General features: G+C 42.6%; 1 protein-coding gene across 1 annotated transcript in view; it reads left to right on the top strand.

Annotated features, from left to right (window-relative positions):
* Positions 1-8089, top strand: part of ODF1 (outer dense fiber of sperm tails 1) — an 8757-nt gene extending 668 nt beyond the window's left edge. Inside the window, exon 2 of the mRNA XM_006916639.1 lies at positions 7524-8089. Within this exon, the coding sequence (XP_006916701.1) occupies positions 7524-7965 (442 nt within the window). The 3' untranslated portion in view covers positions 7966-8089. The remainder of the gene's footprint in view (positions 1-7523) is intronic.
* The last annotated feature ends 4983 nt before the right edge of the window (positions 8090-13072 follow it).

Raw genomic sequence — 13072 nt, 5'->3', positions numbered from 1 at the left:
TTTAATGAGGGAAAGATACGGGGGATGCCATTAAAAAGCTATTGGAAGCAGCAAACTAAACATTTTTTCTGGTTATGAGTAAAGTGATTTGAGTATATTTGAACTTACAGAAATGACTACAGGGGAGGTAATAATAATTGATCAAATCCTTAATGTTTGCCAGAGGCATTAAGAGCAGGGGAGCAAATTGAACAATAGAGGTACTTTCTGGGTTTTGTAGGAAAACCTTTCTCTTGTTCCCCCACTCAAGAAAAAGACTTAAAATTCATCTGGAGTTGAGTCTGTTATGTCAGCCTCTCCTTCTGACTCTAGTAAATGTTGTACAGAACTGAAAGAGTCCCAGCTTTCAGAACAGAGTTGAAAAGACTTTAATTGAATTGGGCAATTTTAAAAGCCACTTTAAAAATTTTTGTTTGATTATATTTTCTCTTTTGGCCTGGAGAAAGCTTTCCTTTTCTTATTTTCTATAGATGCCATTTAGTCTATTACTATTGTTGAAAAAAAAATGGTTGAAAGCACGGACTCCTGGTTAAATTCTGGTCCAGCCATACATTGGGATGATATGTAGATATAAAATGAATCAATGAAGCATTTTATGTATTAATGTATTAAATGAGAAAAACAAGGTGCAGAAAACTAATACGCTATTATTTTTTTAAAGATGGGCACACATAGATGATAGATTTTTTATTAAAATATATTTGACATATAACATTGTATAAATTTAAGGTTACAACATGTTAATTTGATACATTTATATGTTGTAATATGATTGCCATTGTAGTGATAATTAACACCTCTATTATATTACATAATTATCATTTCTTGTTAGTGGTTGGAATAATTAAGTTCTAGTCTCTTAGCAAGTTTGATGATTCTCATACAATATTGTTGTCTACATTCACTGTACTGTGCATTAGATCTCTAGGACTTATTTAGAACTCATTGCAAGTTCGTACCCTTAAATATTATTGTCTTATCCTGATGATACGGCTAGATGATAGATAGGTAGATAGGTAGATAGGTAGATAGATAGATAGATAGATAGATAGATAGATAGATAGATAGATAGATAGATAGATAGATAGATGCAGAGAGACAGAGAGAGACAGAGCAAGACCCTTGACAGCAGTGACAGTGATGTTGCTCTGGAAAAGGCAATAAGGCAATTATTGTCTAGGTCATCAGTCACCAAAGGTCAGGAACAAACCTCCCTCAATAATCTGGGATGGGATATTGCCTATAAACTCATCTATACTCAATTTGAACCAATTTTTATTTTTACTCTTTAGAGTATCAAGTTACAAAAATTGTGCACACTGTGAGTCAGGGATGCTTTTGTGATATTTGGTCTAAATTAAGGGTTACTTGTGAGCAGATCTGTGTTCACTCTCCCCCTACTTTTGAATACTTGATTACCTTTGACCCAAGTCCTTTCAGCTTTTGTATCCTAGCTGTCCCTACTCTCCGGACTCTCCAGAAAAGAGTGTTCCTCTGTTCTTTAAAATCTGGGTGCCCTCCGTCTCCAACAGGAGCCCTATTTCTTGGCGTGCAATAGAAGAAACTTTAAGCTTACTTCTTGGCAGCGTAGTTTATATATGAAGTAATGCTTTCTATGGTTTGTGATACTTTTCCTGACAATGTCTGGACTTTTGCTGATTTTTTTTCTGGGCCTATGTCAGTATATGAAACTGGTGATGTCTTCACATTAATTCCCAGATCTCTGAACTAATATAGCCAAATCCATTTTAGAAATGACCTCAGATTTGCCCTCTTGAACCTCCTCCCAGCCATGTTTCTTCCAGCACATTCGTACTGCCTCATCGAACCCTCTATGCTCTATTTCTGACAGCTTGAAGTTTCACTGTCCAGAAGAACTTAATTCTACTTGCAAACTTAAATATTTAATTTTCCTGAATATGGATGAATATGTTAAACCCGATCTAGCCCCAATCTCAGAGGACTCTCATTCTTAATATTTTTTCTTCCAGTGTAATGCCTCTTTACCTTATCTCTCAGCTAACTCCCAATCCATGACTAAATAAATCCAGAAATATCATGTTGATTCAATTTTTTTAAGTGATTTTTGGTGCACAACCTTGCCCAAGGCTATTTGAGTTTAGAAATAATATTCACATAACCTTTTATCCTTTTAAAGAATGCTAGCAGTTTGGTTAGGTATGACATGTTCTTTCAGATTCTAGGCTGGGTCATCTAGAAAGTTCTTTGCCAAACAGGAAAGGAAGATTCCTGGTCTGTAGATGCCATGACCCTATTGGAATTGTTTTCTGTGTGGGAGCAATCTGCTCTGCCTCTGGGTGCTCCTCTAATAACTGATAAGAAGGCTTGGTCAACCATTTTAATTCTCCCCAAGAGTTTCTTGAGCAGTCCTGAGTGTATGTTGTTTGATTGATGTGTGTGCCTGTGTGTGTATGTGTGTGCCTGTGTGTGTGTGCATGCCTGTTTATGTGTGTGTGTAGGGAGGTGCTATATATTTTAGACTGAGTACAGAAGGTCCAATCTATTTCCATTGTTCACTGAGCAGCTGCTTCAAGAGACATCTTCCTTCGTAGAGACCCGAGTAAGTACTTTTGTTTCTTTAGCTTCTTTCTCTTTTCCTCCCCAAATTACCTTTTGCACCGCAAGCACGCACTCGCTGTTTCCCCAACTCTTCCTTCCTCTTCTGAATTCATTGGGTCTGAGGTAACTGAATTTAGTTTCCTCTGTGAGAAGCTCTGCCTCCAGCCTGACTTGGGTTTGCACCTGACCCACCACCACACTTCATGGGCTCCCGACCTCTGTCCTAACGTGGGAGAAACAGGCAATAGTCAGCCCTTCCTCAATCCTGCCCTTAGGAGTTTATTACCTAATTAATGATGCCCAGTTGCCATTCTGACACCTGGCAGCAGCAGTCTTTGTGAAACTTGATTTGCAGTCACATCACAGGTGCAGCGGCCTCACCCCTGCGCCCTTTACCAACACCTGGAAGCTGACAGTGTGTGCTTCCTCCCTCTCCCCCGAATATCTGTGCTTGGCCTGAGTCTCAACAAAATATTCCCTTGAAAATCCCCAACAAAGGGCACTTCTGCCTTCTCATTTCTTTTCTTGTTTACCCATTCACACTCTGAGAATGAGGTTTGCATTGAATCACTCTCATTCTTGAGGCTGATGACAGCCCTCATGGTGACTTCTTTGCAGGGTTTAGCAGTGCCTTAAGGAAATCTTCCCACACCCTCACCCCCATTCTCTGACTCAGAGGTCAGGGCCTCGTTAAGCCCCAACGTTTTATTGCTGGGGAAAGGCTGGTCTTCCCACTGAGAAGAGAGCTCTCTATTCCCCCAGTTTGGCCCCTTGGTCCCCTCTCATCACAACCTCTTCATAACCATGGGACTCTGAGCCCAGTGACCCCAGGACAGCAGGGGTAGGAGCTACTGCCCATCTAGGCCAAATGCATATCTACTATTTGGTTTGACCTTATTACTTAATGATACAGGACTTGGGGCTGGGTCCCTTAATACCTCAGATTATACAGACTGATAGAGAGACTTAGCTTTTACTGAGTGAAAACTAAGTCCTTTGCACTTCCACTTCATTTAATCCTTGTACCATCTTGGCCATCTTATAGAGAAAGAAACAGACTTAGCAGCCATGTCCTTGATCACCAGGAGGTGGGAGACCCGGATTGAAGCCAGGTTTGCCTTTTCCCAAAGAGTGGTCTCTGGACCAGCAATGGCAGCACCATCCAGAACTTGTTAGAAATGCAAATCCCGCCTCTTCTGCAGACCTGCTGAGTCGGAAGCTCTGGCAGTGCGACCCAGCACCTGCATTTTAGTAAGCCCTGTTGGGGACTCAGATGCACCTGTGTGTGCTACTGTCTGTCCCTGCTGGGTGACACTGTTCTTCAGGACCACCCAAAAGTCTGGAGGAGAAAGACAAAGCAGGAAAAGAAGGGAGGAGGGAGAAGAAAGAAGAGGAAGAGAAAGACAAGTTGGAAAGGAGGAATAGAATTTAAGGGGTCTTTGGAAAGAGTATAAATTAGAAGAAAAAGTAAAATACTCAAAGGACAGCTAGAGGAAGGCCCACCTCTGTTTGCTTTTGGGTAGACATAGACCTTTTGACATCTTCATTACTTTATTCATCACCAAGCTCAACCTGATTGATAGCTTTGTGAAGATGGCCGTCTGTACTCATTATTGCTGTGGGCAGTATGCATCACATTCAGGAGTTTGGTTGTACATTCAGGTGAAATTCGGCTTCAGCAGGGAGAAGAGGGGGCAGATAGACACTGGCTGTCCACTCAAAACCCAGGGTGCAGGCTGGTTTCCTTATGTTTACTGTGGCTAAGCTCCACCCTCATGATCACAAACATAAGAGGGAATCCCCACAGAGCCATGGAAAATCCCACATGGGGTGATGGGTACATCACTAGGCAAGAGTTAAGTTGCAAGTTCATAGTTGAGTCTAATGAGTAAAATGTGGCTCCTGCAATTTCTCCCAAACCCACACATCCCCACTGATAACCCCTGACATATAAGCAAAAAGAAGAAGAAATCAGACCTGGCCAAGCATTTTAGGCAATTTCATGAAGACCCACACTGGAGAGACTCCTGTGTAGCTACTGCAGGGCCAAAGGGGACAGAGTGATGGGAATAGAGGAGGAAGGGGAATCTAAACAACAAAATCCATGAAATAGTACCCCGAGACTCAGGTTGCTAAGAGGGCGGAGATAGATCTGGGAGGCGGCTTTGGCTTGTAGACTTGGCTCCTAGATCCATCTCCTGCAGAAGGCAGGTCTCTTTGGCGGATTTAACCAGGCAGGTAGCTGGGCCTCTAGCCTCTGCTTGGGATCTTTGGTCCTTCTTTGTGAATGCCAGCCCTGTCTTCGTGGCAAGATTTGATGTTTCTCCTCTCCCACTAGAAGGTCTGAGCTGAACAGGGAGCTTTGACAACTAGCCTACACACACACACACCAAGGGAGGTTCTTAAGAGATGTGGGGGTGCCTGTTCACCTCTATGCTTCACTTGTGGCTTTGGCTTTTGGGGCTTCAGGCCTGTGGTCCATCCAGAGAGAGCACGATGCATCTTTGTGTGCTGTTCTCTGCTCATTCAGGAAGATACGGTGCTCTTTTTTCTGTTTTTCTCACAGAGATAAAGATTTTAAACGAAGTCCAGTTCTCTTCCTTTCTTTTTAATATGGGTTATAGGTACCCTGGTACACCTGGGGCGTGAAAAATGTCTGAGTCCCATACTACCCTAGATTCTTTGGGCCCGGGCTGAAATGGATCTGATTGACTGCCACAGTCCTCTGGGTGCCTCGTATGAATTTTCTGTCAGCCTCAGCATCTTCTAGGACAGCATTCTATTTGACCATTTTGGAATTAGCCACTAAGATTCTTGGTTCATAACCTTCGGTACATGGGCTTACACTGTTTTAAAACAATCATGTTAGGATTTATCAAGTAAAAAATACGTATTTAGAACAGTATGTATAACATGATTTCATAAGAATACACACAAAACTATGTATGTGGAAACACACACACGCGTGCACACACAGAAGAAAGTCAAACACCAAAATGTTAAATGTTATATGGGGGTATGAGTACTTTTAAAAATATTCCACCATTTTGCTTGTCTGTATTTTCTGTTATCTGCAATAAACTTGTATAACTTAAGTGACCAAAAAGTAAGTGTATAAACAAAATTTAGCAAAAAAATATGAATTAGAAATAAATCTCAAACTAATTATTCAATCAATGAGTCCAGACTCCTCAAACTGGAGATATCCAAGAAATTATGCACTCCAAGACTTTCCTTTGGAGGCCAACTAATGCGAGATTTGCTAGGAGTGTCTCTTAGAACACAGATTTTTGTTTTTAATGTTAAAGGATAAAAAGAAGATCATTTCAGAGCATTGAGTTGTCTTTGGAAGGATCAGGCAATTAGAAAGAAAATGGACCTGGAGTCAGGTCAAAGCATACAAGGCTCACACCAGGCTGCAGTGACCTCTATAGCTCAGTTTAACTCGTGGTTAAAATCATCACCTTGGCATTAACAGGCCTGGACTGGAATCTAGACTCTGCCATTCACCACCTTTACCTTCTCCTCATCTGTCTATAAAATGATAATTACATTTGCATTACAGGGTTATTGTGAAGATTAAATGAAACGGTGCCTTTAACACCTTAGCATTTATCACGGTACATTGTGGAAGAAAAAAAGACAAAAGCCCAATGTCCTAATCGTGAGTCAAGCACCGTTATAGATACTTTTCATTCATTAACTAATTTAAACTTCATAACAACCCTAGACGTAGGTCCCAAGTTTACGGATGAGGAAACTGAGACACAGAAATTCACCAACTGATTGACATAGCAGAGCCAAGATTTGAACCTAAATACTCCGGTTCTAGAGCCTGTGTTCTTAAGCACTTCACTTTACTACCTCTTTATGTATCATAGGTGATCGATTTGTGCGAGCTTCTGTTATTGTTGTTTTATTATTAAGGATTCAAACACAGGAATTCTGAGCAGCAACAAAGCAGCTCTACAGGGACTGCGGAGATCTGTTTGCTGCTCCAGGGGCCACAACAATGGTATTCAACAACCAGCCCTGTGGGGATGGGGTGGAGGGAGGAGAAAAACCTTGATTTGCAGCGTTTACCTATTTCCATGGTGTAAATATTCCCACCATGATAAATTTCAAGCCATCGATATGAAGTCACTGGATGAAGAGACAGGAATCAGCACTTGCAATATGGTAGGACACGGATCCGACACACAGTCTCTCCAAGCTGACTGTCCCTGCTGGGGCCAGCTGTCCAGAGTCTGGAGCAGCCTCAGACAGGAGGAGGCAGGTGCCCTTGGGCAGAGCCAGATCTAGGCATCTTGCCTTGTCGTTTGCTGATGGAGCATGCAGACTGATTCTGTGCAATGGCCCAGTGGCGGCACCAGTCCTGTGGATCAGCAGGGCTGGATTATGAGGCTGACAGCCATCTTTAAAATGCAAATTTTAAATGCTATCTTATTAGTTGGATCTAAGAGGCTATATATAATAATGGTAACTATAACGATCATGGCAATAATTAAGCAGGATTTATAAGGGACCAAGCACAATGTTAAGCAAAGTACATTCACTTAACTCTCAAGACAATACTATGATGTAGTACTGCTGTTATTTCCATTTTACAGATGAGGAAACTGAGGCACACAGAGGCTAAGGAACCTGCCCAAAGTTCCTTAACTAATAAGAGGAGGAGCTGGGATTTCAATACGGGAGAAAGATCTGGAAGGCCAAACACTCATCTGTTGTTAGCAGAGGTTTACCTGTGGGAGAGTGTGATTTACATGGGAGGCCTTTTATTTTTCACTTTGTACACTTCTGTAGATTTGACTTTTCACGATGACTAACGTTTACTTTTGTGATTGAAACAAAGCAGAGATCAAAGCATTGCTTCTCAAGCTATGTCTGAATTCTGAGGTCTAAGCTTCTTCCTCCCACCCTTCCCTTTTTCTAAATTTCAGACTGAGAAGAACCACGAACAGAATTCTGGCCTCGTCATGCTGCAGCAGTAACATTTTAGGATCGGTGAACGTGTGCGGCTTTGAACCTGATCAAGTCAAAGTTCGAGTGAAGGACGGAAAGGTGTGTGTGTCTGCCGAGCGGGAGAACAGGTACGACTGCCTTGGATCCAAAAAGTACAGCTACATGAACATCTGCAAAGAGTTCAGCTTGCCGCCATGTGTGGATGAGAAAGACGTGACGTACTCCTACGGGCTCGGCAGTTGCGTCAAGATCGAGTCTCCGTGCTACCCTTGCGCTTCTCCCTGCAACCCCTGCAACCCTTGCAACCCCTGCAGCCCCTGCAGCCCCTGCAGCCCCTGCAACCCCTGCAACCCCTGCGACCCTTGCAACCCGTGCTACCCCTGTGGAAGCCGATTTTCCTGTAGGAAGATGATTTTGTAAAGCGTAGGAAGCCATGACTTAGTAGAAGTCAGTTAATCCAGCCAGGCAGCTCTTCCAGTGTTTCTCTTCCCCTTCTCAGGCCGTGTTACTCAAGTACAGTAGGAAACTGAATACATAACTGCAACCCACTGATGTTGTGTGCAAGTCTTTTGATTCAACTCACTACAGGCATCCCGCCCAGTTAGTGGGCGTGGGAAGAATTAATGGATGGGAACGGAAGACGAGACGGTGAGATCTGTCCTCCTGTGTCCTCCTACCCAGCTACTGTCAAGTTCCAGGAAAAGATGCTTTTTTGGTAGACATCTCCAGACACTGTTTTTCCAAATAACTTAGCCCAGAAATCAAACTGTCAACGCAAAAACAAAGACTAGGGTTGAAGGCAAGTACTTTTTTAAAGCTGCTGCAGTAGAGAGTGCTGGAGAGAAAGTGACACCCTGAGCAAACTGTGGTTGGAGTTTTTACTGGGCAATAAGAGTACAAAGGTTGGGGGGTGGGAGAGGGGAAGCACGTTCACTGACGGAGGGTGGGGATGGCCATACAGCTTGTTATTTCTCGACTTTTCTATGATTTGGGGAAATAGCCACCTCTGGCTCAGGGTGGTTTGCAACCCCTTCAGAACTTATCTCAACTATCCGATTTTCTCAATTCCCGAAACTCCTTTTAAGCATAAAAGGTCAGTTCAAAGTTCACGAGTGGAAAAGTACAGCTTTCGCAAAATGATAGCGTAGTTCACCTGAACTTGGATCTTCATGGACATGGCCGGGAGCCATTCTCAACTGCGAAGACTGAAATAAGTGTAAAGGAAGAAGGAGATGATGAGGAGGGATCAGAGTGAGGACGCAGGCTGGTTTCAGATCTGACTCTTACGGGGAACATAAAACCTTACGTTTGTACAATAAGTCTTTTCATCAGTCTCAGCTGCACGTGGGTTAGAGCAGTGGTTCAATCTTAGCTGCACATGGGAACCACTTGGGGAGCTTTAAAAATATGGATGCCAAAGTATCAAAGCAAAAAAACATTCAAAAAAAGAAAAAGGAAAAAAATCCCAATGCCTGGGTCCCGTCTCCAGAGATTCTGATGTAATAGGTTTGAAGTGCGCCCTGGGCGTTGAGACTTAAAAACCTCCCAGGTAATTCAAACATGCAGCTCAAATTGAGAAACTCTGGATGGGATCTTAGAGCTCTCCCAGCCTTTTTGCTTTAAAAGCTTCCTTCAAGTTCAAGGTTAAAGAATATTGATGGTGATGGCAGACTAGTTTGCTTTCATTTGGGGGAAGTAATGGCCCTCTAACATAGGTGGTGAATAAAAAACATTGAACACTTCAAAAATGTATTACCCAGCAACTAAGTATAAATAAGTATGTTTGTGTATATCAAATTCTAGAGTAACGCTTATAAGTGTCTTACCATATTTTGATTACATGTTCATAAATATTCTAGTTTCTAAACTGCAGATTTTTGAAAATGATTTTGAAAATTTTCACCCTGTGGAGTCAACAGAAACCCACTGGAATCCTGAACAAGTAGGAATCTCTGTCCTCTGGAGGATGCCATTCCAGGGCACACCTGGCTTATTCTTTTATTCACCCATCTACCCATTCACCCTCTGATCCCTTAGTCCAGCAATTCATTCGTCCAACCTCCCAGCCAGACTATCCTTTTAAATGCCAGATACAGTATTCTGCGGCAGGTATGGAACCTTTTCACAAATGCCTCAAGTTAAATGCAAGGAGGGCTACTGTGCAGGGGTGGAGGCAGGAGAGAATTCCAAAGAAACCAAATTTACAGGGGCTGGGAGAGGCCAGAGGGGCCTTCAGACAGGCCTCGGGCATTTCCATGGAATGCAGTGTTGACATCACTGCCTCACAAGATACCTCAGGGAAGCCAGAGGCCACTCCTCAGCTCAGAGCCTGGCCTATGGTAAGCTGCCTGAGTCTGCTCACCACCCTCACAGGGAAAGACATGATGTAAAGGCAAGTGTTTAGCTATTGAGCACCTGCTGTGGGTGAAGCACAATTCCAGGAGCTGTTGTCAATAATTACTTTACCAGGAGCTTCTAATAGCGAAGGCAAAACCAACACCTGTGATATAATTGTCAAGAAGCTTAGCAACAAGTAATCGAAAACTAAATTGTATGGTGTGGATGTTAAGTGGAGAATGGGAGGTGCAGCAAGTCAGAGTGGGGGGCAGAGCTTGGGGGTTTGTCTGAATCCTTGAGGAAAGGCACAAAGTGGGGCTCATTCCGTGAACTAATGGGGTCCTGAGAAGGAGGAGAGTGTGGGTACAAGAGAGGAGGAAGGAGAAACATTTTGTTCTCAGAACTGTCTTTCGCTGGGTTGGATGGAGCCCTGGGCGTGGACAGTGCTCCCGTGGTCTTTAATGCACTTGCTCTCAGAGTCCAGATAAAACACCCTACTCTGTCTACCAGGGTGGGAGAAGGAACGGGGTGGGGGCTGACCCTGGAGTGGCAGAGGCAAGAGACTGGAATGGAGGGGAACTGAAAGATAAGGCAGATTGAGCTGCTTCATTGTCTAGCATGTTACAATAATCGAACATATGAGTTAGGTAAATACGCCACCTTCTAATAAAAGTGCTTGGTAAATATTGTGGAATTAAAGTTGTAGATGAAGATAATTATACTTCTCAGTGAACATGGAATACACTCTGGAGCCAAGGAGCTATTTAATAGTATCATAAATAAAAGGTTTCTTAGGTATAGGATTGAGGGGAATCCCAGTGGCTGTCATGTATTGTTCGAGTGATTTCTTTTTTTATAAAATGACATAAAAGATCCTCAGTTGACTGTTCTTGAGTCCTTGTAAAATAATTTTTACTGAATTGTTTATGTCTCTAGAACTAATGAAATTAGTTTTAAATTATCTCAATTCCTCCCTGTACAGAAATTTGTTCTCTCTCTCTCTAACTCTGTCTCTGTCTCTGTTTCCGTCTCCCCACTCCACCACCAACCATATAAACCTCATTATCACAGACTGAAAAAGTTTGGAACACTGCAATTTTGCCTTTTAGCTGAAAACATTATGCTGAACGTTGAGATAAAATTGATACTGAAACCAGAAGACTATGGGTTTGTAAAACAGAAGGGGAGAAGGGTATTTCTGGGTGACTCAAATGGATTCAAGCAAAATTTGTAGGGTTTGGGGCATTTATCACAGCCGAGTTCTCAACAGACTCCTGGATGAGTCATATGCTTTGGGATTATGGGTGGGAGATCGACTCAGAATTTACACTCAGGGAGCAACTGCTTTTGATGCTGACCCAGAAGCACATCTTTTCAGTCTGCAGATGTACAGTAAGTATTAGTTCCTATCCCTAAAGTTATGAAGCAAAAACAAAATACATCCACTGCTTAGGCCTCTGGATCCTGATGAACGTCAAAAACTTGGCAATCAGACTTAAGTACTCTTCTCTCTAACCAGTCCCAAGCCCTGGTCCCTGTATTAGTCACACAAAGTTCAACAAACATGGTGGATGTAGAGTCACACCTTGACAGCTCATAAGCTCAGCCTTTAACAGATGATGAAACTGTGATTCTGGGGCCTTGGGTGTGCTTCAGGACGAGTCACAGGACAAGCCCTGGAGCCAGGATGCCAGAAAAGGTATTTGGAATCCAACATTCAGAGTTCCTGAGGCAACTGGCCACCTCTGAGTATCTCTTCCAATTGGTCACCTTTCTCTTTGCACAGTAGTAAGTTCCCCAATTGGTAGGAGCATGACCCTGTGTGGTTGGAAGAACTTCTGTCCTTAGTGGAATGGGGACCAGCAAGCATCAGGATATCTGGAATTTTTAGTCTGGAAGTTCTGGGGAAAGATATCTCTTTCCTTTAACTAAAACTTCAGCAATATCTGTATCTTCATACGCTAAGGAAAATGGTCTGAGAAGAGTTTTACTCTGGTGATTTTTTTTTTTAATGTAAAATCATTTTTTTACATTCATGAGTTTGCAGGTAAGAAATGTAAGCAGGGCGTGGGCAGGGGGAGTACTTTGTCTTTGCTCCATTTGGGAAGACCCAAATGGCTGGAATCTTCCCGAAGTGGCTTTACTCACTATCTGGCATCTGGGCTGGGACAACTCCAGGGCTGTGGTTAGCAACATGGTCATCTGGTCTGTGATTTTAGATAAAAAGTCTTACAGTGGTGTAAAAAACATCATGCTTTATTATACACAAAAAGAACTGCTTTGATTGAAAACAAAGAACATAAAAAGAATTATAATATTCAGCATTAAAAATGTTTCCACTAATGGAACATTTGAAATTAGTACCGCATTAGAAAATTACAGGAATATAGTTACTGTGCCAGTAAAACCAACTACTGTCAGACACACTTGAACGAGCTGTTTACTGGTTTTTTCCCCCACATGTTTGTGGTTATTTCCATATGTTTGTGGTAACCATTTAAATAGAAAAATGGATCAAGGTTTAGTGCTGGTTCTATAATAATGAGTATATATCCCAGATTGTCTGGGACAGCCCACATTTCAAATGACTGTGTCCTGATTTGGGAATGGGAGCATGTGGTCCACAGGTGTGGCCTGTGTGTGGTCAGTGTCTCCTAGTCGAGGTGTTAAGGAGCTAGTACAGATCGTTAGGATAACACCTGAGACTGTAATGGAACAAAAGGGTACAAGAACAAAAACGGCATTCGAGCCAAACTGGCAATTTTTACAGGAACATGCAAAGATGGCAGGAAAGCACGAGGCCAGGATTTGCCTGGGCAAAACAACTTCATAATAGATTTGACAATTATCTCGGAAGAGGAAGTTGATTCTCATGAGTCAGCAGCTTAGTCACCTTCCGGTATCATCAGTGCTAAATATTTTTAGCCTTCAGAGTGTGGCCAGAAGCTTCTGAGGTGATTCCACCCCTTAGAAAGGGAGTGAATTCTAGAAAAATAGGCCTATAGGACTCAGTGGGAGAAGCCTTCTTTCCCTCTTCACGTGAGCCCATGCGAGGACTGACTCAGTATCTGGCAGCCTGAGAGAAGCAGAGCATGATGCAGAAATGACCCAAACCAAAATCTTTGCCTTTGAGAAGTTTTCTATCCAGTGTGGGAGACAGACAATATAAACTAATAAGTTATTATTTCCA

Source organism: Pteropus alecto, unplaced genomic scaffold (assembly GCF_000325575.1).
Source record: "Pteropus alecto unplaced genomic scaffold, ASM32557v1 scaffold164, whole genome shotgun sequence".
NCBI classification, from domain to species: Eukaryota; Metazoa; Chordata; class Mammalia; order Chiroptera; family Pteropodidae; genus Pteropus; species Pteropus alecto.
The sequence above is the reverse complement of the archived record's forward strand: the minus strand, read 5'-3'. Positions and strand labels throughout refer to the sequence as shown.